The sequence below is a fragment of the Trichomycterus rosablanca genome, chromosome 1 (assembly GCF_030014385.1).
Source record: "Trichomycterus rosablanca isolate fTriRos1 chromosome 1, fTriRos1.hap1, whole genome shotgun sequence".
NCBI lineage: Eukaryota > Metazoa > Chordata > Actinopteri > Siluriformes > Trichomycteridae > Trichomycterus > Trichomycterus rosablanca.
This window is the reverse complement of record NC_085988.1, coordinates 38,118,835-38,145,655: the sequence shown is the minus strand read 5'-3', so window position 1 is coordinate 38,145,655 and position 26,821 is coordinate 38,118,835. Positions and strand designations below refer to the sequence as shown.

The 26,821-nt window shown below is 37.1% G+C and overlaps 3 protein-coding genes across 8 annotated transcripts in view; all 3 read right to left on the bottom strand.

The window, feature by feature from the left end:
- The window catches only part of aass (aminoadipate-semialdehyde synthase), a 30,292-nt gene extending 22,785 nt beyond the window's left edge, over positions 1 to 7,507 (bottom strand). The window contains exons 1-7 of one of the 3 annotated variants that reach the window (XM_062992365.1): positions 7,234 to 7,507; positions 2,603 to 2,833; positions 1,536 to 1,712; positions 1,190 to 1,274; positions 871 to 938; positions 593 to 739; positions 412 to 490 (exon numbers count right to left, since the gene is read on the bottom strand). In XM_062992365.1, coding sequence (XP_062848435.1) covers positions 412 to 490; positions 593 to 739; positions 871 to 938; positions 1,190 to 1,274; positions 1,536 to 1,712; positions 2,603 to 2,821 — 775 coding nt within the window. In that variant the 5' untranslated portion in view covers positions 2,822 to 2,833; positions 7,234 to 7,507. Of the gene's footprint in view, positions 1 to 411; positions 491 to 592; positions 740 to 870; positions 939 to 1,189; positions 1,275 to 1,535; positions 2,556 to 2,602; positions 3,214 to 7,233 lie in introns of those variants that run through there. The other 2 variants (XM_062992372.1, XM_062992356.1) reach the window with 2 other exon arrangements.
- A 6,206-nt stretch (positions 7,508 to 13,713) lies between these two features.
- On the bottom strand, positions 13,714 to 17,737 carry fezf1 (FEZ family zinc finger 1). The gene is made up of 4 exons (XM_063002552.1): positions 17,018 to 17,737; positions 16,551 to 16,685; positions 14,934 to 15,066; positions 13,714 to 14,139 (listed from the first exon to the last, which is right to left on the bottom strand). The coding sequence occupies exons 1-4, from the start codon at positions 17,735 to 17,737 to the stop codon at positions 13,886 to 13,888; spliced, it is 1,242 nt and encodes a 413-aa protein (XP_062858622.1). The 3' UTR covers positions 13,714 to 13,885.
- Positions 17,738 to 25,526: 7,789 nt separating this feature from the next.
- The window catches only part of cadps2 (Ca++-dependent secretion activator 2), a 146,583-nt gene continuing 145,288 nt past the window's right edge, over positions 25,527 to 26,821 (bottom strand). For all 4 annotated transcript variants that reach the window (XM_062992326.1, XM_062992335.1, XM_062992332.1 and 1 more), the window contains 2 exons: positions 26,412 to 26,516; positions 25,527 to 26,311 (listed from right to left, as the gene is read on the bottom strand). In XM_062992326.1, the coding sequence (XP_062848396.1) occupies positions 26,141 to 26,311; positions 26,412 to 26,516 (276 nt within the window). In that variant the 3' untranslated portion in view covers positions 25,527 to 26,140. The remainder of the gene's footprint in view (positions 26,312 to 26,411; positions 26,517 to 26,821) is intronic.

The window sequence follows — 26,821 nt, the reverse complement described above, 5'->3', positions numbered from 1 at the left end:
GAACTTTGCATAAAAATTCAATTTCAAAGACAGCATATTTAGCTTCACAACACTGAACCAAACACATCTAATCTCATTATAAAAGGATGATGAGGTCCCAATAAACTTAGCAAAGAGTGAGTGAGTTTGAACTAAAAAAATAGACCACTACAAATATCATTCTAAATTGAGTACCTAATGCTAAATTGTATATATTAAATATAACTTCAAAATACAAAACATATACTAAATGCATACTAAAACACTAAACACCTTTTTTTGGCATATAGATTTTGGAATTTTATGGAATGTTTTGGATAACGATGGAGGAAGAAAAGTTCCTTCTAAATTTAAACTAAACAAGTGATTTTTAACCAGATTGAAGATGTTTAAAAATAGAAAAGAGAAAAAATAAGCCATGGAAGGCAATACCTCCTGACTGAGAAACCTCTTTCAGTTCATGTGGCTCTACAAATTCACATGGAAGCTCATTAAAAATCTCCTGTGCACCCTATAGAAAGCAATTAAACAAAAAATGCATAAAAAATTAATGGCCATTTTGTCTAAAATCACATGAGATATGATACAGTAATACAATAGTTTTCCAACCTACATTAGAAACGTTGCCAGTGCCAGTGAACACAAACGTGAGTGGACCAATGGACTTGGGCATAAGTCCCAAAGATATTTCATATCCACAATCCCTCACTGCTTGTATGGCTTGACTGACGTTCCTGTAGTTGTGTGTCATTCCGATATGCTGTTACATAAAAAAAAGTGGGGAAAAGAGCCATGGTAAAACGTATTTATGTAAGTGCTGAATACTTTGGCAAATTTTTTCCTTGTTATTACATTGGTTACAGCAAAACTGTCCTATAGAAAAATACATACCATAAAGGGAGTGTGGTGTCCAAGGGCAAGCAGGCGCAGACCCAGACCATGCAAAATATTAATAATTCCTGCACAAACAAGTAAAAAAGCAAATGATGCAACCATTTTTTTCTGTGAGCAAATACTACACCCATTTCTGTGTATTAATTTCTAAATTCTTAATCAGTATTATTTTTATTTCTGAAATTGGCACATCTTACACGAAAACACTTGCCAGCATTAAACGGTGGACTTAAGTAAAAATTGTATTACCTGGCATAGGCAATTTACCATAGGTATTCTGTAAACCCCACCCAAACATTACCATAGACTGTATTACCTGCAACGCCAGCCCACTTTCCAAATGCAACAATCCTGAAGCCGTTGTCATCAACCATTTTCTCATAATCAATAAGTCGCACCTCCTGAAAAGAGGGAAATTACGTCTTAAGAATATAAACTGCTGAAGTGGCAGTTTGCTTAGAAATACTTGTCACTTCTTATTAGCCTTATAACCAAAAGAACGCCTAAATAAAAATGATCAAAGAAACTAGTCTGTACCAAAAATATAAACAACTGTTTTCGAAATTTTTACTAATGAAAAAGAAAAAAAAAAGAGAACGACAACATTTAAAATAAACAATAACAATAAATAAACATATAAAGATTATTTCACAGAGCTTTACCTTCTTAAGGATATCATCTAGAAGTCCCATGTTAGCTTCTTGTGCTTTTATTGTGTGGGAGAAGAAAGCATAGGTTTTATGTGGAAGGATCTTTTCTTCTGGAGGTCTCTTTACACCAACGATGAGAGAAGCATCTGATATATCCTCCTGTATAATGGCTCCTGCCCTCTCATAGAACTGAAAAAAGAAATTAATGTAACTCCCCAAAACAACTAAAATGATTGTAGGAACTGAGGAGTTGATGGGGAGAGGAATGTTATCCCTTTCCTCCAAAGGCCAAGGACATTTTTCCCTCTTGGACTTCTGGCCATGCATAGCAAAGATATAAGGTACATAATAAAGTGCATGCAATAATCTGCAATAGTTTATATAAATATTGTGTAAATATTTCTTTGTTGTGCAATTTATGGTCAAATACATGTAAAGACACTTCATTGTTCAAATGCATGTGGGACAAATCACTGTTTTCTGTTTTAATTCAAATTTTACCTATAGTGCTTAATACGAGGGTTCTTCAAAAAGTTTTCACACTTTTTAAAAACTTTATTTATTAAGAATTTCAAAAACAAATTACAACACTTTTCTTCAAAGACACCTGCTGATGCATTTTTTCCAGCATCGTACCAACCTTTTAATGCCATCAGCAAAAAATTTTTTTGGTTGAGTGTGTAGCCACTGATGCACCACTGCTTTCACATCATCATCACATGAAAATCTTTGGCCCTTAAAGCTTCTCTGAGTGGTCCAAAAAGGTGGAAATCAGATGGCGCTAAATCTGGACTGTAAGCTCTCTCAGTCTCTCAGACATGACCAATCACTACTCCTCCCACCCTCACGGCTTCCAACAAACATATAAAAGTGCAGAAACTTTCTGAAAATCCCTCGTGTTTGGAATTAGGTTTGCACACAGGACATCTCATAATCTGTTTGTAGCAAAATCAAAATAGTACAGCCAAATCTACACATTACTATAATTAATGTGGAACGTATTGTCATATTGCAATGCCCTAGTAGCTGATTGATCAGTTTTCATGACATCTCTATATTAGGAAGGAACGTTTACTTACTCTGTGATGAATGGCTCTCCTATTGGATGGCTGTACCAGCACTTTATGACCGGCTGCAGTGATTTCCTTTACATGTTGAGGGGCAAGAGGTGCACGTCTCTCCCACACATTAACATCCTCTCTGCGAATAGCTATCACCCGCTTTTGATGACATGACCTCCGCTGGATGCACGCACAGCCTTTCACCCCCCTGCGGTGGCCTATGACTAGTCGTAGCATGGTTTATCCAGGCTTCACAAAATAGTTACAATTACACAGATGCAATGAGGAAAACAGGAATCACAGTGTTGTTAAACAGGGCTCTAGACTAACTTTTTGCACTGGTTGCACTGGTGCGCCTAACTTTTTTTCTTAGGTGCACCAGCACAAAAGTTAGGTGCACCCTAATTTTCAACTGCATCGCATTTAACACCTTAGTTTTACAGGTTCACTTGTTTTTTCGCTGTCCATATAGGCAATATTGACTTGTAAATGATTAAATAACAGTCTGGTCAACATGGCCTCGTCTGTTGATGTTTGTTGCTGTCTGCCGCTGAAAGGCAGTGGGGAGAGGGGACCCATGGGCAGTGCATTTACTGCGGCATGTAATGTGTTTTATAGATGCATTGTGCTTTTCATCCTTTCAATTAAAAATGTATTAGAACCAGTCACAAATACAATTTTGACGGCCATGGTTTTCCCATGCTCTTTACAGTTAATTATAGTATTATAATCTCATTATAGTACACTATTATAAAAATTATAACAATAATAATAGAGTATATCTATTCATGTATGTATGTATGTATGTATGTATATATATATATATATATATATATATATATATATATATACAGTGTATCACAAAAGTGAGTACACCCCTCACATTTCTGCAGATATTTAAGTATATCTTTTCATGGGACAACACTGACAAAATGACACTTTGACACAATGAAAAGTAGTCTGTGTGCAGCTTATATAACAGTGTAAATTTATTCTTCCCTCAAAATAGCTCAATATACAGCCATTAATGTCTAAACCACCGGCAACAAAAGTGAGTACACCCCTTAGTGAAAGTTCCTGAAGTGTCAATATTTTGTGTGGCCACCATTATTTCCCAGAACTGCCTTAACTCTCCTGCGCATGGAGTTTACCAGAGCTTCACAGGTTGCCACTGGAATGCTTTTCCACTCCTCCATGACGACATCACGGAGCTGGCGGATATTTGAGACTTTGCGCTCCTCCACCTTCCGCTTGAGGATGCCCCAAAGATGTTCTATTGGGTTTAGGTCTGGAGACATGCTTGGCCAGTCCATCACCTTTACCCTCAGCCTCTTCAATAAAGCAGTGGTCGTCTTAGAGGTGTGTTTGGGGTCATTATCATGCTGGAACACTGCCCTGCGACCCAGTTTCCGGAGGGAGGGGATCATGCTCTGCTTCAGTATTTCACAGTACATATTGGAGTTCATGTGTCCCTCAATGAAATGTAACTCCCCAACACCTGCTGCACTCATGCAGCCCCAGACCATGGCATTCCCACCACCATGCTTGACTGTAGGCATGACACACTTATCTTTGTACTCCTCACCTGATTGCCGCCACACATGCTTGAGACCATCTGAACCAAACAAATTAATCTTGGTCTCATCAGACCATAGGACATGGTTCCAGTAATCCATGTCCTTTGTTGACATGTCTTCAGCAAACTGTTTGCGGGCTTTCTTGTGTAGAGACTTCTGAAGAGGCTTCCTTCTACGGTGACAGCCATGCAGACCAATTTGATGTAGTGTGCGGCGTATGGTCTGAGCACTGACAGGCTGACCCCCCACCTTTTCAATCTCTGCAGCAATGCTGACAGCACTCCTGCGCCTATCTTTCAAAGACAGCAGTTGGATGTGACGCTGAGCACGTGCACTCAGCTCCTTTGGACGACCAACGCGAGGTCTGTTCTGAGTGGACCCTGCTCTTTTAAAACGCTGGATGATCTTGGCCACTGTGCTGCAGCTCAGTTTCAGGGTGTTGGCAATCTTCTTGTAGCCTTGGCCATCTTCATGTAGCGCAACAATTCGTCTTTTAAGATCCTCAGAGAGTTCTTTGCCATGAGGTGCCATGTTGGAACTTTCAGTGACCAGTATGAGAGAGTGTGAGAGCTGTACTACTAAATTGAACACACCTGCTCCCTATGCACACCTGAGACCTAGTAACACTAACAAATCACATGACATTTTGGAGGGAAAATGACAAGCAGTGCTCAATTTGGACATTTAGGGGTGTAGTCTCTTAGGGGTGTACTCACTTTTGTTGCCGGTGGTTTAGACATTAATGGCTGTATATTGAGTTATTTTGAGGGAAGAATAAATTTACACTGTTATATAAGCTGCACACAGACTACTTTTCATTGTGTCAAAGTGTCATTTTGTCAGTGTTGTCCCATGAAAAGATATACTTAAATATCTGCAGAAATGTGAGTGGTGTACTCACTTTTGTGATACACTGTATATATATATATATATATATATATATATATATATATATATATATATATATATATATATATATATATATATAGATAGATATAGATATATATATAATTTTTTTATTTTTATTTTTTTGTGTGTGTGTGTGTATGGGGCTCTAGTGTTAAGAGTGTAATCTTAAATAAAGTGCATTATATTATCGGCTTTACTGGATCTTTTACACAGATTCCCAAAATCGATTGCGGTGCACTCACTGTGTATTTTGATTACATGTATTCTAACACTTCACTGTCTTTTAGTTATTTTTATATTTTACTTAACGAAAATATTATTGTGTTTTTACTTTCGCTATCGTCGCACTTAACCGCTAGCATTAGCCTATTGCTACTAGAGGGTCGGCTCACCACTGTTACGGGTCTCTTGCTGTGTGGTGATGAATGTGTGGGAATAAAAGCACACGACAAGGTAGACTTCACTGTAACGGTTTAGTCAGGACTTCAGTAAGCGTTACAACACTTTAAACTGCCTAGCTCCAGAAACCGAACTTTTATACTTTGGCCGTCCGGCGAGTCTCATATACAAAACTAAACTAACTGAACGTCCGGTGCTGCATTCTGATTGGTTGAGCTGAATGTCGCTCACATATCACCGATACAATATTGTCCCGCTCTTCACTGTCTCTGATTGGTTTAGACCATGATATGGGCCTGATGTGTGTCTGTTGTTGAACCACGGGAAAACTTTCAGAGTAGCGGAGACTTTTTTCCCCTTGAACTGCTGGTCGCACCGGTGCGACCTGAGATTTTTTTTAGTCGCACCATTGAGAAATTAGGTCGCATGTGCGACCAAATTGGTCGCACTCTAGAGCCCTGTTAAAGGCAGTTAACTTCATTCATTTCTCACACTGACTTTATGTAATTGTGAGTTTGGTTTGCAATGGAGAAGACTGCAACTGAACTCAAGATCACCTTAACATTATTTTAAAAGGAATACATCTCCACTGGTATAGCAATTTAGTGCCTGTTACTTAAAGTTTAAAATCCATACAAATGCTGCACTTTTTAGAGTTCTTTCCAAAAACAATTGTCAACTTCAGGACAACTTCATGTGCAACATGATTAGAATGTAAATTCTCAAAAAAAGATATATCTGACCTATGCCATATATTAAATTGGCAATTGTAAAGCTATTTTTAGTAGCGAATCAGTAATTTTCCACATCTTTGTTTTTTTTTTTTATTTACAGACTACAAAAGAAGAAGGATATCTTTGTTTGTCATATATACATATGCACAAGTACAATACAACAAAATTATTTTTCTGTGTATCCCAGCTTGTTTGAAAGGGTCAGCTATTAACAGCCACAGTAGTTGTCATTTTACCATTTCCCCAAATACCACAAAATGCACTCTGACTTAAGATTTGTTTGTTTGTGTATTAGAATTTTAACGTCATGTTTTTACACTTTTGGTTACATTCATGACAGACACAGTGGTTACTCATTACACAAGGTTCATCAGTTTACAAGGTTATATCGAACACAGTCATGGACAATTTAGTGTCTCCAATTCACCTCACTTGCATGTCTTTGGGCTGTGGGAGGAAACCGGAGCACCCGGAGGAAACCTACACGGACGCAGGGAGAACATGCAAACTCCACACAGTAAGGACCCGGACCGCCCCACCTGGGGATCGAACCCAGGACCTTCTTGCTGTGAGGCGACAGTGCTGACTTAAGAATCCCTTTTTTCACCTTAAATGTATTGACAGGTAGTACTGTAAAGTAAAAAAAAAATGTATTAGAAAAATATTCCAAAAATAAATGACTGGGGCTTTCCATTGAAGGGTCAGAGCACCATTGATAACTTTTATCATTGCTGGTCAGTACATTGGCGTGAAGGTCAGTCTGATTTCAACCCTAAACGTGATTGCTTAATTCAGTATGCAGTAGTCTTGGACACTGAAACCTTGAAACATCTGTCACTGATCCAGCATTCATCTGTAGCTATGCATCATTGTAATAAGGAAGCATGCTTATGAGGACGTCGTGTAGGCTTATTAGATTACAGTTATGCATTAGCAAATAAGATTACTAATAAATCTCCAATGACTCATCAAAAACAAGTGTTTTGGCGACCCACATTGTAATAGCACGAGTATTCAGTTCTTCACCTACCTGTCAGTATAGACAGATCAGACGCTGCGTGGCAAAGGAATGACTGAAGATACAGACACTGTAGGTAGGCAAAGGCAGCTTGTACGGGGCAAAAAAAAAAGTACCACCTAAGGGTGCTAGACGTAGATACAATAATAAATCACTAAATAATGTTCTTAATCAGAATCTAATCCTGCTATGTTTATAATATCCGTTAATCGGACTATCCGATCAACCCCTATCCGTTTTTCTTTTAAAAGCTCACACGTTTATGTGTAGCTGTACAGTAAACTGAGCCCTTGCCTGTCCCGCAGTCCAAAATAGAAACAAGTCACTGTATGGTTCTGGACATGCCCCCCATACTTGTCTCCCACCAATACCAAGCCAGACTGGAGATCTGCCTTTTTTCCGTGCCCTTGACGTAATTCGTCGCAGTATTATGACTTCATTGTGTGGGCAGGAGAAGTGAGGTAGCGTGGCAGATCGATAGGAAGGAAGCACCAGCACATGTAGCTCAGATTGTGATCGCACGCTTATAGTTGAAACAGTAAACTGTTTATGTAGATAAACTGATTTAAACATTGTTTGCTTATATACTCTATACTGCTCTAGAATGTTTAGTTTATTCAGTATTGTAGACAAGATGTAGTTTTAAAGTGTTGTTAATACTTTAACTATTCAGGAATTGATGGCACTTCTTGAAACAGCTTTTTGAATACAGTTTTAAATCTGTTCTAAAGACAACGGGTAGCCTTACTCCTTATTAGCTTATTTGAACTATTATATTGCTACTGACCATTGTTACCAGTGGTTGGCCCCTGATTGAGCAAGTGCCTTAACCCTCAATTAGGGTTGCCAACTTTCAGAACTGGAAATAAGGAACACCCTGGGCTGGCGGTTTGGCGGAAGGCATAGGGTGGGGGATGGTCTGGCGGGTGTTTACCTGAGCGGGAGCGGGGGGGGTAGGCGGTTAGGGTTGCACCAATAAAAATATAACGGGTCTTACGCGTCATAGAAACATTATTAAAATGTTTTATTTAGGCTGTTTAACATTTATTATACCATTCGTTATAATAATAAATCGGAACCATATTTTAGGCAAAACAACATGCATAAAGAACATCATGTAACATGTTTTCTCAATAGTGCAAACAACATTTTTACATAATCCATCTTCACACTGACATGCAGCCCCGGTTGTGGACTGCGTTGCTTAGGGGGAAGTGAGAAAATCTGGAGCGAGGCAATGCCCACTCCAGCGCCCCCAAAGCGCCGGCTCTGCTTGTGTTACTTGTGTTAATTTCGCCCTAAGCCGGATTCAAACCTAGGGCGGAAAATATGCGCAATGCGCTCTGCCCACTGCGCTACTCAAACAACGAAACAATAAACAGGTTGTTATGCTGATATGCCTGCGCACACACGGCGTCACTAAGACTAAAAGTGAATACTACAGTACTTAAAATAATAACCAAACGCTTTCTAATTCCCACGGTAGCAGCAGTTTCCTTCTGTTTCATACATATCGGCCTGTCTGAGTCTAATCTGCAGCATATCTCTCCCACTGAAAAAATACAGAACAAAGAGCGTCCCGTATCAGTTAAATACGGAACACAACATTTAGTTTCCAAATAAGGAACGATTCCGTATTTTATGGGACGGTTGGCAACCCTACCTCAAATACATGCGGTATAATTAGTAACAATTATACGGTGAATAATCTGCTAAATTTACATTTTCGGCATTTAGCAGACGCTCGTATCCAGAGTGATTTACAGAAGTGCTTCCATAGTAAACATTACCTTACTCTACTTTAAGTAGACAACAGTCCAAGAACACAAATCTGCTAGAACCTGTAATTTTTTTTTTTAATGAAAAAGAGCGTTAGTAAGTAAGTACATGTCAGCTTAAGTGCTTAGTAAAAAGGTGGGTTTTTAATCGTTTTTTAAAGACAGCAAGAGACTCAGATGTTCGGACAGACAGAGGAAGTTCGTTCCACCACTTGGGTGCCAGTACAGAGAAAAGCCTTGATGCTTGTCTTCCTCTAGTCCTGGGTGGAGGATCAAGTCGAGCGAAACTGGTGGCTCAGAGGTTGCGCGGTACAGAGCGGGGTTTGATTAGACCATGAAGGTAGTTTGGAGCTGGTCCATTTTTAGCTTTGTAGGCGAGCTTCAGTGTTTTAAACTGAATGGGTGCAGCTACAGGAAACCAGTGAAGAGAACGCAGCAGTGGGGTGATGTGGCAGTGTTTAGGTTGGTTAAAAACCAGGCGAGCAGCTGCATTTTGAATGAGCTGTAAGGGTTTGATAGTGGACATGGGAGCACCTGCCAGGAGGGAGTTGCAGTAGTCCAGCCGAGAGATTACAAGTGACTGGACCAGAATCTGAGTAGCTTCCATGGAGAGAAATTGTCGAATCTTCCTGATGTTGTAGAGGAGGAACCGGCACGATCTTGTCATGTTGGCTATATGAGGAGAGAAGGGCAGCTGGTTATCCAGGATGACACCAAGGCTTCTTACCTTATCAGATGGTCTGATCTGGGAGTCATCAAGAGAGATGACTAGATCCTGGGTTGGAGATTTATCTCCAGGAATAAGTAACAGCTCTGTCTTGCTGGGATTGAGTTTTAGATGATGAGCTGACATCCATTGTGAGATATCTTGCAGACATGCTGAGATGCGAGCTAAGACTTGTGTGTCTGAAGGACCACAAAAATGTAATAATAATAATAATCATCATTTCCACAGGTAAACAATGGAAGTTAGGTAGCTGGTGAACAGTTTGTTTGCTCCCTGTCCTGATGTTAAAGGGTTTTGTCTGTGACTTTTCACAATGGACTACGGCAGTAATGTCATCATGAAAAAGACGACCAATGGTGACACATTTCCATGGGTAATTAAAGAGTGATACAATAGTAGCCAAAGGGTATCTCAATATTATTATAAAAAAGACGACTAATGGTGACAAATGTTTATGAGTAATCAAAGATTGATTCAATATTAGCCAAATAATATCCCAGTTAACAGATAAACAATACACTGGATTTAACAGCTATTCAAATTCCTGACTTTTGGTACACTTTATTGTGCTGTGGATTTGAATGGATATAACAGTCTAATTGACAGCCCCAAATCATAAAAAGTTAGGACAGTGTGACCTAGACATATGAACCCAATATATTTTACTTTCAATTTTTGTGGAGCAGGTGCCATACAGTCATCAGACATTGACTGACACCTAGTGAAAGTTCACGAAACACTGATACTAGTTTGTTTTAAAACACAAATCCAACTCAGGCAAGGCATGGTTTGCTTTTACTTTTGCTATTGCTTGACAAACATGTCTGCAATTACATAAAAACAGCGATTAGGGTAAGAAAGTTGATGATGATAGAGTAATTAACGTTTCATGTACTTGAAAAATAAACACAAGTACGTATAGTATGTAAGACAGTAACTTATGTCTAGACCTATGCAGTAACAATGACGCTCACTTTTGTAAAAGGGTGGATGCTAAATAGAGATTTGGCAGTCCACTCACATTAAGAGTTGCGCCCTTCTGTGCGGCCTAATTTGGTTTTCTATTTTTATCGCAACTTCTTTTTGTCTTCTGTGTAAGTGCACTAGCTGGCACACCTTTTTCGCTTGAAACGGTGATGCCAGATTGCTTGGTCTGCTCTGGTTTTTGCTGACGCAGAATGTCAGCATTCTGTTAATTTCTGGAAACTCTCCCGGTGTTGCGTCTTGTAGGGCAACACATGGGAACCGTCTTGGGAGAGTGGATTGCCCCAGAGTGTGGAGGGAAGCACAAGTTGGTGTGGTAGGGTGCCCAGTTGTGCATTGCTGCAACTGGCAGGTTAGGACACTACTGACTTTCCTGTTTCCAAATGCTGGTTTGTTGCAGACAGCCAGAGTAGCCCATCATATCACGACATTCAGTTCTCATTTCTGTACCTTCCCTTTTCTATCTACATTTTCTGTTGTGGGTTGCAGATGTACTGTGTCTTTAATTTGTTACTTTGTTTTTAATAATTTGGAAATTCTTTTGCGACTGTCCCCCTTTTTTGTTAGTTGCTTTTTAGCCATATTGTACCTTAATAAAATATCTGCATATGGGTTTTACTTCCTAATTTGCAGATGTGTTGGAATCTCTCTCTAGCAAGGCATGGCCACCCTTGTTGCAGAAGGAGCTGACCATTTTATGCACTCGTCACTATTTGATTAAGGTAGGCGGTTCGCTTTCCATCTTGGGTGAGCTCTCACATGACTTGAGCTTGTTTTTCCTTTTGTTTACCTGCATTTTTTCTGCAACCTGCAACGTTCAATTTTTACCTTCATTTTTTATCTTATATGGGTATTTTGTTTTGTGGCTCCTTTAAATTTCCTCCCAAATTTATTTAAATTTAATTGGGCCTTCAGCAGCTTGTCCTTAGAGGGGCTTTATAATGTGGTGGTAGAGTTGTGCCCCTCTGTGTGGTCTAGTTTGACCGGCAGCTGGAGACACGGAGGTGTAGTATCATGTTAATCTGTCAACATACTGTAATATATTTAACTATTACCTGTGCCATTTATACTTCTGCATTGCCTAGTTTGGCCGGCAGATGGGGGTAAAGAGCTCAGCTGCGTTTGATTGACAGACACTTCAGCCTCATAAGCATTGCTTCATGTGGACGGTTTTATATATATCATGGCTTTTCATTGTCTTTTTTTGCCAGCTTCTTGGTAGGCATACCTGCATTTCTCTGCTGCCAGACTACTTGATCTGCCTTGTTTTTGTTTACATGGAATGTCAGCATTCTGTTCATTTCTGGGAACTCGCCCTGTGTTGTGGCTTGTAGGGCCTCAAGTGGGAACTGACCTGGTAGACCAGATTGCTCCAGAGGTGGCATGACATCCCTGTTTCCTGAATTGAATTTGCCCGTAAAACCACTGTTATGTACAGGGGAGCATAAGTTGATGTGGTAGGAGATTCACTTTTCCTAAACCAGCAGGTTCAAACAGTTTCTATCTTTCCTGTTTCAGAGGGCTGGAGTCAGAGCAGCCTTTGCCTTTACCCACTTCTTTGGTTGAGGGGTGTGGATGTAGCTTTTTCTGTTCTTGCTTGTTACTTTGTTTTTAATAAGTTGTCCACTTCTTATTTGCAATTGTTCCCAGTTTTTCATAAATGGCTTTTAAACCACAATATTATTTACTGCCTTAACTATTTAGTTATTTGATGATACATCGATTTTCGTTTAAAAATAGCCTACAAACATTTTTAAATGTAATGTTTTAAAAATATGACCTTACACCTAAGCATTTGCACAGACTACTGTGGTCAGTGGTAAATTTGAAAAACTGACAATGAATTTTGAAAAAGCGTAGTGCAGTTTGTGAAGTACAAGTAGACGTTCAGTAAACATCTCATTCAAAGCCATATTGTCGCTGTACCCTATCAAGAGTCCTCTCCACTAGGGGGTGTTAGACCAACTCTTGCAGCGTTCCATAATTACATTTACGGCATTTAGCAGACGCTTTTATCCAAAGCGACTTACTGTTGTGAACGAATACATTTCAAGCAATTGCGGGTTAAGGGCCTGGCTCAGGGGCCCAGCAGTGACAACTGGCGGTGGTTGGCTTGAACTGGCAACCTCCTAATTATTATTCCAGTATACTTAATTATTTACAAAACAACTGCCTCAATTTTACACCTTGAAGCGCAGATTCATGTTGGGTCGGGATCCCACATAAAGCCACAGACGGAGTTGAAGCTGATACAAAAGGTAATATAGTTAATATAGAGTTCTAAGCACAAACATCTAACTTAACTAATAATTTATTGTATTTTAAATTAGATTTGAGCTTCCTTTTTTACTATAGCTAACATTCTGTGGAACGTGCTGTTCTATATGCTTATGATCAGGTGTGGTCACATTTAAAGTCACATGCTATTTTCTGGAAGTTAAAAACTAATATATGACAAACAATTGTAATCATTATTTAAAAAGCTAGACCATACAAATTGCTCGTTGGAGTGCTGGGATATAGCTGTTTCAACCTTAATATTAAATGTAGAATTAATGTTTATAGCAATTTTAATTAATGGTCATTTTTCATAAAGTGACCGAATCGTGACCTAGGCCAAATACACTTTATTCAATGGAATTAGACAAGAAAGTCTGAAACCTTATGACATAAAACGTAATTTATTTTTGTTGTATTTTCCCTTATTATAACAGTTAATTATCTGTTGTTTTAGTAATGTCATAGACACTTATTTACAAAAAAGTCTTGCATAATTTACACTGATTTAACAAAAATAAACGGCAACAAAATGACGATAGAATAAATATTCAACATTGTACACAATAAAGAAATGTACACCATCACAATAAACTAGTTTTACTTATAGTGATGTCACTCTCTTTAAATAAAAAAAGTCAAACAAATAAAAGTCAGCAGTCTGTAATAAAACGTACCACGTAGTAAATACCCTGAGAGTGAATATTATTTATAAACTATAGATATAGTATAATATATAGATTTAGTACATACATATATAAAGTATGTATAAATCCGCGACCTCCATGTAGTACAAATAGACAAAACAGCAAGTAGTCTTGCTACGTTCAGTCTGTACACTGTTTTGTACTATTTGGAGTGCGGGTTTGGAATGAAACCCCAAATGTATAGAGTCAATTCAGTGGCTCTGTTCCGGCGGTGTTGCGGGTGATTGCGGGCCTGGTGAAGCATCGTGCAATTTTCTGATGTGTTTCTTTAGGTCGAAGTTCCTGCAGAAGCCCTTGCCGCATGTCGGACAGGTGAACGGCTTCTTATCGTTGTGCGTGTGCATGTGAAAGGTCAGGTTGTACACCTGGTGAAAGGCTTTGTTGCAGATATTGCACTTGAACTGTTTCTCGCCGCTGTGCGTCAATTTATGATTTTTATAATTTCCTAAAAAAAGGAAATAAAGGAAATAAAAGTTGACAACGAGTCTATTATCCATTTATTATTTTATATCTAATTTACTTCAGATATTTAGGTTATTATATGGCTATAATACAGTGGCTTATCGCTGGGGTGGTATCACAAAAGCAGAATTAATAAATCAGATAAATAAATAGATTTTTGCTCTTTTAAATGAATAGGCACAAATTTCCACAGATATACTTTTAAGTCTTGTGAGAAGCCTTCTCAGAAGAGTCTCTGTTATTATAGCAGGAAAGATCGCATAGAGGTCACTCTATTTGAATTCAATTTGGTTTCGAAATGGCATGTCCAACAAGCTCATGGTCAGGTGTCCAAATTCTTTTGGCCATATAGTGTAAGCAAACTGGCTGCTCAAAAATTTCGCCTTGCTGGAATTGAGTAAGTAACTAATACTCTGAGATAGATTGACAGCCTATTTATGATGTATTCCTTTCTTGAGCTTAGTAATGTTTTTTTTTAGTTTTTAGTTTTTTTAATTTACTTAGTTTTGCTTGCAAATGTACGTGTTCTGTACATACTATCTTTAGTATGTATATTTCTACATGAAAATATAAATGGAGCAGATGTAGTGTGCCCTAAACTTTTTTAAGGTTCCTTATACACTGTTGTGATTTATTTAAAATATATAAATTAACATAAATTGTACAGATGCCATACAAGTCAATTTAACAGGCCTACTACCCCAGCGACAACGCAAACTATATTTAATTTACTTTTTTGAAGTGTGAAGGAAAGACATTAGGCCAAGAGTGAAATACCTTTTTGATGAAACCCTTTGCCACAGAATTCACACACGAAAGGTTTGTAGCCAGCGTGGATGCGCGCATGCGTGTTTAGAGTTGAACTCCGGTTAAACGCTTTCCCACACTGGTGGCATTTATGCGGTTTTTCCTACAAACAAATAAAAAAAATACTATAAGACATTGGCAGATTTTTTAAAAGGAGAAAGCGCCGATCTGGCCCTAAACTATCTATAATAGCTAAAGACATACCTTAAAAGCTAACCGATTATTAGCGATTTATTAGTATTTAAAAACTAAATTAACTAAATTACCTTTTAAATTACTTTTCACAATACAAGCAAAATTTAAGGAAGTTGTTCTTCAGATTAAGAGTCACACTATTTATTATAAGATTTTGCACAAGTTGATGTATAAATTAAATGGCAATTGACTCCTTTTTCATTTAAAATAATTAATGTTTAAATATTTAAGGTATACAACTGGATAATTTGAAAGGCAAAGTAGACAAACAAGTTAATTCTCGAATAAATCAAAGGTAATTTCTCACTCAAAGTCCAAATAATTAAACTGGTGCTTTCTTATTTGGGATACATTATGATAATTAATTGAAAAAGACAATCATGCTTGGAAGTGTTGAAGGTAAAGTCCAAGAGGAACAATGAATGAGCCATTAAGAAACCTGAAGACCCTTACAGATTACAGGATGTTCTGGAAAAAACACCATCTCCAGGAGTCATAAACCGACATGACGGCACTTTTGTATTAATATCTACGTGTTTTAACACTGTTCTCAACATTACTTTAAAGCTAGTTAATATGCGAACAGTACAAGTTATTAGGTTTCTGACCAAACTAACAGCTTCAACAGCTTATTAATTAGTCTTCAGCATTTTGGTTGAATAACGTTACAATTAAAGTCTTTAAACGAGTACATTTTAAATAAACATTATTATTATTATTTTACTAAACGAGGAGTTTACATAACATTCTGACTTAATTTACTGAAAAGCCACGTACTTATACTAAAATTCCTCCTTAACGATGTTTGTCCGTGAATTCATTTTACTGGTAATATAAACTTGAAATATTTATAAATTCAATCCATAAAACATACAATTCAGGGACTGTTTATTAAAGCATAACAAGAAGGATATTAAATCTGACTTCGATTCGAATGGACGTCATTTTTCTTTGGTGTTATGTGTGATTTTCTTTTAGAGGAAATCCTTTTTAGCATTTTTCAAATAGGATTTTGTACAGTTTTCTTATTGTTATAATGTTATTGACATAATAGACATTAGAAAATACCTATTTTAATGTTACTTTTTAAAAGGCTAATATTGTGTAGCCGATAATTTCTTATGGTTGCATTTAAAATGAACAAATAAAGCATTATTACATTTTTGCATAGGAGTATGTTTCCTAATAGAGAAGTGGCAATGTTAAATAAAATTTAGTATATTTTATGGACTTAAAACACATTAGTTATTATTATTATGATTATGATTATTATAAATATCAACAACAGCAACAACAGCAGCAGTAATAATAACAATATAAACAATAATAATAATAATAATAACAACAACAAAACAACGATTAAAATAAAAAATGAAATAAATTATTGTATACCTGAGTATGAATGATTTTGTGGCGACATAGCGTGCTTGCTTGGCGGAATCCTTTGCCACACACTTTACACACAAACGGTCTGGCTCCAGTGTGTACGGGCATGTGTCGAGTTAAATTATAATGTGCGTTGAACACCTGTAAGTTACACAATAATACACCGTAAAAAATGAAGAATATTGGAAAAAATTTAATAAACAATATGGTCTATATTCTAGAAACCTTTACTTAGACAACATTATACAATCAATAATCTGTATACTAATAAAATTTTATAAATTCCCATTGTAAGTTAGTTATTTTTGCAAAACAATTTAATTTTATTAAAATAAAGGTGATAGTAATATATTAAAGTACAAGTGACTACTCAGTTTGTTCTCAACTAAATAAAAAGCAGTAAAAACTTAAAAATAAACATTTATACAATCCATCTTAATAATATTTTTTTTTAATTGAGTTTCTTTGCCTACCTTGCCACAGACTTCGCATGTAAACACTTTGGCTTTGGCTTGAGGAGAGACGGAGTGCAGCTTGGCGGAGTTTTTAAACAGTTTTTCGGACAGAATATGTGCGCTCTCCTTCATGTACTGGTGTAGTTGGGTTTGGGAAAGCTCTTTAAGCGCCAGTGCTCCGTGATAAGAGTCCACACCGTGTGCGGATCTGCTTCTGTCCACCAGCAGGTTTTTGTGGCGCCCCTGCAGCGGAGCATTCAGCAGGTACGAGGCTACTGGGTGCAGGTTGAGCAGTGCCGCGGGCGGAGGCGCGCATGCGCTTTCGCTACAGTTCAGGTAACGTACGGCGGCGGCAGCTTGTACAGAGGAGTGTGAGAGAACCCGTGGTCGGAAAAGTTTATACTGTCCGATCGTAGGCGTTACGTCTCGCTCCTTTCCGGTACTGAAAGAAAACTCGGGTTCAGTGTGGTTTGCCTCTATTCCATGAAGTTTGTGCGCAGGTTCGTAGGCGAGTGGCATAATGGGGAGCATGCAGTGCAGCCGGGAGGGTGACATGGCCAGCGCGGTAGCACGGGTGTCCGATTTCGGGAAAGGCAGAATAGACTTGGGCTCCGGCGTCCTAGCCATAATCCGCTCGATCGAGAACGCCAGGGGTTTGGAGCCTGCGATCATGCTTCCTGCCGTAGATGGTGAAGGGGTGCCGAATATTCCCGCCGGGGGGTACAGTGTGCTCTCCATCACTCGGCTGCTGATGCTTCTGTGACTCAGGTGCGGATAAACTTTGATTCCTCTCACTGAGTAGACCGTGAGAACATGATCGAAAGTAGCGGCCCCCTGAGCGCTCAGCAGCTCGTCGTTCACAAAAACACAAACACACAGGATCAAGCGCGCTTAATAATAAAGTCTATTCGATGCTGCGCGAGCTACAGGACACACAGACCAAATACAACCCAGAGCTCACCGCCACAGAGAAAAAATCTAAGAAAAGTACAGATAAATTCTCGATTCAGTTTAAGTCGATCCAAACACCTGTTTTGTGTTCCCTCTGAACTTGTAGTGCAGTGCTGTGGGTGAAAGAGTAAACTCCCCATGTGCTCTGAGCAGCTCTTTATCAGTAGGCGGCTCAGATCATTCAGCTGGAAGCGCGCAGCCAGTCTCCGCTCCCTGTGACATCACGCGCAAGCGCGCGCGCTTCAGAGTCTGACATGTGTACAGAAATCTCAGCGCGTGCAAAACCTAAAGGGTAAATTAGCCCATAGGTCAACATGGAATGATAGTGGCATTGGAAGATAATAATAACAATAATAATAATAATAATAATAATAATAATAATAATAATACACATCACTTAAAACAGTGCCATAAAATATAAAACCAATATAAACCAATGAAATGTGTGTAGTAATAAAACAGCAAAAATATAAAAATGAAAAAATATATTTGGATCCATTAAAACACGTTGTAAAGTATTCAATTCGTAAACTGCTTCCTAAAATGATCAGGTTGCTAATCTATTTTGTGCGTTTTTTGGCTCGCCAAACCTTTTCTTTTTTTTTCTTTAAGTGCCTGAAGCAAGCTCCAGTTAAAAATCTTAGATATAATACTACTTAATCATAATGATAATAATAATGATAATAATAAAGAAAATAATAATAACAAAGAACTGAAATGGCATTATCTTGTCAAACAGTTATATAGTATAAAATTAGTGTAGACAAATAAAGACTAAAACAAGTGTATGTCTATAGAGAATGTTTTTGTAAACTATTTCAAACAGTTATTGATTCATTAAAACAAACACAAGGAGAAAATTCGTTGCAGGGCAAAACAAATGTGACCAAAAGCATGGATCAAATACAGGTCCTTACGAACCAGTTTGCTGTGCCATCGCGCTGCACTGTATGACTAAAATATGACTTGAAACATGATTTTACAATTCTTGCCTGCTTTCGTATTTAAGCGTCATATTTAAGCTGAAAGTTTTTATAATTAAAATGTACAATTCATAATAAAGGAAAGACTTAACAAACACATGCATCGAACATTCAGTAAGATACCAGTCTTTCATAAATACCTGCTGGAGCTTAGTGTGAGAGAGAAGGTCTATACACTTTCCCCACGAGGAAACAAAAATGAAATCCACCCGGCTAGTGGGAAAGAAAATGAAAAATAGTAAAGTATTTCTGTCTTTTAAAAAAGGAAAGCAGTAGATTGCATTATTGCAATATATTCAAATTATAAGAACAATTAAAACATTTATATGACTAATTAACATTACATTAAAATTATACGAACAATTAGTAGCATTTATTAAACTGATTAAAACGATAATAGTCCTATTACGTTAGAATGGTGTTTACATTTAAAAGGGAGGTAATTTTACAGCTTCATTAATTTTACCGGGTCTAATGAGGCTGTTAAAGCGGTGGCAGATGGGTGTCAGATAGCCTGTAATTTCCACACTTACTGCTTTCAGTTAGAGAGAGAGAGAGAGAGAGTTCGGAAAGAGAGAAATTCGGAGTCTTTCCGAATTTTAGCAATGTACTAATTACTTATAATATTTTAGTAATATAATTCATATTAATAAATAGTTACTATAATTATTTATTTATTATATTTATAATAAATAAATAAAATTTCAATTATTAAATTAAAACTATTTTTATTATTATCATTATTATTAATAATAATGATAATGATTATTATTATTATACGTAATAATATTAATAATAAGTATTTTATTATTATTATAACAATAATAAAACGCCTCTGTTCTACCTTTATATTTTTGTTTTATTAGGTTCCATCAGATTTATGTACAGTACTTAACCGCTGTCTACTAAAATAAGGACTGAGAAAGCATCATGTAAGTCGCTCTGGATAAAAGCGTTAGCTATATGCAGTAAATGTAAATAATCATTATTTGGCACACCAGCAAGCCACACCTGTCTGTCTAATGTCTAACAAGGCTTACAGACTACTGTGACATTACAGCATGTAAACTGACTTTAACAATATTATAATAATAAATGTACAATTGTTATATTGAAGAGTTCCAGTATTATATGACTACATAACTATAGCCACAAAAGAATTGTGCACGTATAATTATTAAATAGTAAACTGCGGTTATTAGATTTTATTACAACCATACAGGTTTAGACTTTTTACATTACCAGCATGTGTAACAGACATCTTTTTAAAAAATAAAATCTATTTATTTACGTATTTTAAGTATTTTCATAATGTAGGCTATAAATAAATATGTGCTATACACCTATATTGTTGTATACAACAAAAATACAAATGATTTATGGTAATTTATTGGAATAGTTAAGCTAATGTTCTAAAACATCAGGCTAGTAATTAGCTGCACAACATGTAAACATCTAGAACTCAAACGTCTGAATGAAGAAAGGGCAGCAATAACAGCATCAGCAACTGTTGTGTGGTTATAAAGCAGAAGCCCACGCACTTACTGCTCCAGCACTTCATTCAATTAGGCCAGACTGCAGCCTGCCACGACTGTTGTACACTTGTGCTGCTCTGTTACTTTATTATGTCCAGCGATTACGCAACAGATTTACTGCTATTATATTTACAGTATAATAGCTTTCGGAGGAACCTATGTGACAAAAGACAACTTTTATTAACCATAGTATATCGAGCAACGTGTTAATGCAAATATACTACCAAGCAAAACCATTTCTTGACATTTGCAACGTTGCATAAATATAGTAATGACAACCTTTCAATAGATCATCACCACCTTGCTATATTGTAACCTTTCGACAACTGTTGTGCGACATTGTAATTCTGTTCTTCGGTGGAACATTGTGACAATTTTAATGCTGATCGGTATTGTGATTGATGCGCTGTACCATGTACAATTATTTAAAAAAATATTAATAAACACGCAACTTTATTGACCATACCTGTAGCACCTGTAGCTGCTGCCTCACCTAAAATTCTAAGACGGTTTAAAAAAGCTTTTTACAATTACGATCATTATAAACTAGATGCTCTGGTGTGCTGTGGTGATCACAAAGCTAAAAAAAAAAAACACCACAGTGGATGTCTAGGCGTGCTTTGTTGGTAGGAAACAAAACTGCACATTTATTGTTAAATAAACAGGTTGTTATGAAGTAGATATGATGTTATGTTGCTAGCAATCTGAAATTAAAGTAGTTGTAAATAAGTGGATGTTACCATATTCACAACTTAAATACAACGATGTGTGGAGGTTTTCAACATCACACAGTTACTGACAAATCTGAGGCTAATAAATTAAACCGTCTTAAATATGTTTAGCATTGGGAAAAAAGGAAAGTTGTGCAACAGATCAATAAGCCATATGGCTACAAAACACAGAAACAATTTCTTTCCTCAGGTCATCACCTATTAAATAGCCAGCCTATAATATTATCTGCTATACCACAACTACTTTTGAGTTTTACACCCTGCTCTGTCTTTATGTTGCCTAAATCTTATGTATATTGTATAGTGTATTGTCTGTAAATTGTACATACATTGTCTGTTGCAGAGAGACACCAAAGTCTGGAACCAAATTTCTTGTGTGTGTATCATACTTGGGCAATAAATCTGATTCTGATTCTAATGTTGATGTCAATGGGCCAGCATTTATACTATAAAGTACAAGTGACCCAAGGCTTCATTTTCTCAGGCAGATGGGCGGTAGGCGGAGGGCGCACTGCTCTTTTCTCCTTCAGTCTCAATCAAATACAGAGATTGTATACTTCACTATCAACTCCTTGATTACGGATTTGAAACGAATAAGCTTTTAGAAGGATATCGGATGCAACTCTTCAGAAGAATTTGTTTAAAATAATGTATATTGATATTAATATTTAGAAATTTAAAGACACAAGTTTAACACACACAAGCACACACACACCCTAATGTCAAATTATTTTTAAACATCACTTATGTTTTGACAAAGTAATTAAAATGACTTAATATTTTGTCTGACCAGCTTGACTGTAAAAATGCCAGGTAAAGTACCTGCGAAAGTTAGGACAAGGGCAAACAAAGTGTAAACAGTGTATAGAATTATCAATTTACACGGTTTTGAAACATTTCACAATAAGCAAATGATTTCGTTTCAGGTGAGAACATCATGACTCGGTATAAAAGAAGGCTCCACCAAAGACTCAGTCTGTTCAAGAAAAGATGGTGTGTAACTTAGTGATAGAATTGTCAATCAAAAAGAAAATTTCTCAACGCATGATTGCAAATAATTTAAGGGTTTCCCATCATCTGCTATACAAAATACTGTTTAAAGATTTGAGAGAGTCTGGAAAAATCTTAGTCTGTGTAGGGCAAAGCTAGAAACATTTTGAATGTCAATGGCAGTAGATCCCTCAGTTGGCATTGCATGAGAAACTTTCAATAAATATAGCCATAACGGAACTTCAGTAAACTATTTTCACTTAACACAGCCCGCCACAGCTTTGAGAAATGCAATCAGAAACTCTACTGGCCAAAAAGAAAGAACGACGAAATGGATGTCAAGTTCTCTGTACCATAGATGAAAAGGTCCATCCAGACTTTTATCAGCAAAAGATGCAAAAGCCAACATACGTCATTATATAGAAGTGCATCAGTGGTCATGGCATGGGTGACTTCCATTTGTTTAAATATACCATTATGTCAAGGGGCGCCTATTGGTTTTAGCAAGACATATACTTCCATTAAGCAGACGTTTCCCTCCTGAAAGTCTGTAGTTATTTTAGTGAGGCAATGCTAGGCCTCGTTTTGTATGGTCTACAACAGCATGGCTTAGACACAAAGTGCTTGACTCACCTGCCTGTTGTCCAGGTCCGTTTTCTATAAAAAAGGTATACTACACCACGTAGAAAAAAATGGCAACAGTGACGATGCAGTCTTGAGAACAAAAGTCTTGTATCAAGCAAGAACTGAGAAAAAATTCAATTGCAAAATACAAAAATTGGTATCCTCAGTTTCCAAATGATTAAAACGTACATTTAAGTTAATATAAAGATAGATCTGTCTTAATTTTCTGAGTTTGTTGCAGGCATCAAATTCTAAATAAGTTTGTATTTACAAAATACAATAAAGTTGGTTTGTGAAAACACTGAAATTCTTTTATTTGTGCATTTGTAAGTTAAAAAGGTTTAATAGAATTACAGATTTTTGTTTTTATTGCATTTTACAATATGCTTTAACTGTTCTGTAACGTTTTACTTAACAGTAGACCTTATTAACTGAGGCCGAATGAACTGGCTGAGGTAGAAATAAATTGTGACCAAATCCTGAAAATACTTGATTGTGACAAAATAGGATCGAATATATTACATTAAATTAATCGTGTTTGAATGGAATCACAATCACCATTAACTGACCAAGTATTTTTGGACATACAAAGGCTTTTTCTGGCTACACATTAACTTACAAAACACACAAAAATATAGTAAATAACATCAGCTTATAAATTCTACCATTCATACAAATGGTCACAAACATATTTTTAAATTTAATTTGCATTTATTTCTGCAAACTTAAAATAATAAAAAAAAATTGGCGTACAGTCGAAAGAAGGTACAACTGACTAAAATATATTCTAATTGGGTTGTTTTAATCCACAGCTAGACATTCTTTCCATGCGATTACACATAAGAGCTGAAACAATGGATAACCAGGTGTGACCTGATGATGCGCTGCAGTGTATGGATCCCGTTCGGTGGCGGAACAGTATCAGACAGCGAAGTGACGACAGACTCTATATGGTTGTATACAACTAAACCAGCAGCCTGTACGGAAAGAAGAATTTCTTTACATGACTCAGAAAGTACATCCTCTGCTTGACTTTGTTAACAGTCATTCAAGTCTTGTCGAGGATGATGAGGGCTGGCAGGGGTGGAGGGCTTTACTGTAATTTCCATTATTTTAGGCGACAAAACGTGTTGTGACAGTGCAATCAGCTACGTGGCATCGAATGTATTGTGACTCAGTAGGGTTTGGCTATATTATGTGTAATTATTTGTGACCAAATATTATACACTGCCTGGCCAAAAAAAAGGTCACACACTGTAATATTTGGTTGGATCGCCTTTAGCTTTGATTACGGCACACATTCGCTGTGGCATCGTTTCCACAAGCTTCTGCAATGTCACAACATTTATTTCTGTCCAGAGTTGCATTAATTTTTCCCCAAGATCTTGTATCGATGATGGGAGATTTGGACCACTTCGCAAAGTCTTCTCCAGCACATCTCAAAGATTCTCAATGGGGTTCAGGTCTGGACTCTGTGGCGGCCAATCCATATGTCTCATGCTCCCTGAACCACTCTCCCAATTTGAGCCAGATGAATATGCCTGTGCCATCAGGGAAGAAAAAACCATTGATGGTATAACCTGGTCGTTCAGTATATTCAGATAGTCAGCTGACCTCATTCTTTGGGCACATAACGTTGCTGAACCTAGACCTGACCAACTGCATCAACCCCAGATCATAGCACTGCCCCCACAGGCTTGTACGGTAGGCACTAGGCATGATGGGTGCATCACTTCAGCCTTCTCTCTTCTTACCCTGATGCGGCCATCACTCTGGAACAGGGTAAATCTGGACTCATCAGACCACATGACCTTCTTCCATTGCTCCAGTGTCCAATCTTTATGCTCCCTAGCAAATTGAAGCTGTTTTTGCCGGTTAGCCTCACTGACAAGTGGTTTTCTTAAGGCTACACAGCTGTTTAGTCCCAATCCCTTGAGTTCCCTTCGCATTGTGTGTGTGGAAATGCTCTTACTTTCACTATAAACATACCCCTGAGTTCTACTCTAGTTTTTCTACCATTTGATTTCACCAAACGTTTAAGTGATAGCCGATCACAATCATTTAAGATTTTTTTCCGACCACATTCCTTCCTCGAAGATGATGTTTCCCCACTGTCCTTCCACTTTTTAATAATGCGTTGGACAGTTCTTCACTTGATTTTAGTAGTTTCAGCAATCTCCTTAGATGTTTTCTCTGCTTGATGCATGCCAATAATTTGACCCTTCTGAAACAGATTAACATCTTTTCCACGACCACAGGATGTGTCTTTCGACATGGTTGTTTAACAAAAGAGAAGATACTCATTGCATCAGTTAGGGTTAAATAACTTGTTGCCAGCTGAAACATAATCACCCATTCAGTAATTATCCAATGGGAGGCTCTTACCTATTTGCTTAGTTAAATCCAGGTGGTGACCTCTTTTTTTGGCCAGGCAGTATATTTTACATCATGTAAAATAAACTGTGACCAAATAGGTTTGACTGCGTCACTTATTTGTGACCTTAATAACTGGTTTATTTGACATAACATATGTTCAGTAAGAACGCATTCCACATTAAGATTTACATGATAATGATGTTTTGTGGGTATGTTAGCCAGCTTTTTAACAGCGGTTGGCAGTGCTATTTTTGATTAAGTACCCCAGTTATTTTTGCAGCAGAACTATAAAACTCTTAATAAACAAGCTTAGACATGATATAGCTGACACCTACATTTAAAACCTTTTTTATTTTTGACATATTAAACATCTGTTTAAACTCAGGCACAAGACAATAGAAATATAGCCTACATCTCTTAAAATTTAGTTAATTTTTTTTCGACACAGTGACAAAAACATACAGTGACATACACAATTCACTCAAATAATTGTTCATTCTATTGAACAAACGTTCATATTATTGTAATCAATAACACAATTAAAATCTTATTAATGTTCCACACTTTTGCTCAGCATGTACAAAGATAATGCCACAGGTGAAGAGCATATAACAACATTCTCACACATGGTCCCATTTGTACCAAGTCTGGGATACACTGACAAAAAGTTTGTAGCTACCATCATCAGCATTTCAAATAGACACCATTGTTTACATTAATACACAATGCCACAGACAATAAATGAAATAAAGAACAGGTACAAACATTTTGGACATCTGCAGGTGGTTACTAAACATAAAAAATAAAAAGTGCAGTGACATTGGTACAATTAAGCATGAATAAGCAGTGTTGAAAAGAATAGCTTTTGCCCTAGTAAAATGTTTTGTTTAAACATTTTATATGATCAAGTCATAAGTTAACTTGAATCAGTGGAAAATTATGATTCAGATGTTAACCCTCTTCTTCATCACTGTCTCTCATGCTGATGCCCTGCAGTCCATCTCCAGCAGACACGGCAGCTGTAGCCTCCTCTATAGTGAGCCGATTGTAAATGGTTTCATAGCTTTTATTGTTTAAAGTGCTATCCAGGACACCCTGCAGTCTAAAGTCACGGTATGATTTCTGCAAAACAAAAATAAACCACATTAAAACACTATTAATTCTTATACAGGTAATGCAAAAAGTTTGACATTCTACAAGAAAATGGACAAGTTGGTTTTACCTTGACTATTTTAATAAGGCTTTTGAGCTGATAGATGTGAAGCTGTAGGTCCAGTCTGTCTGTCAGCCAAACACACACTGCCTTCATGCAAGTGTTGTACCATTGCTGTGAATATAAGCAAAACAGAAAAAACATAGAAACCTTGACTTGATGAATAAGAATTTTATGTATCTGAGCTAAAATGTCTTTCCTCTAAAGAACTAAACCAAAGCAATTCTTTGATAATCGTGATGGGATAAAACCACTTAGCTTTTATTCATTAGGCTTGCATTTACTATATTTCTTAAATAGATATGCAGATATTTTAAAGTGCAAAAAAAGTGGGGTTTTTTCTCCCTTATATATTTATATTTTATTAAAAAAGTGGACAAATCTATTCATTCTTTACTTAACTCAACAGCTCTTACTGC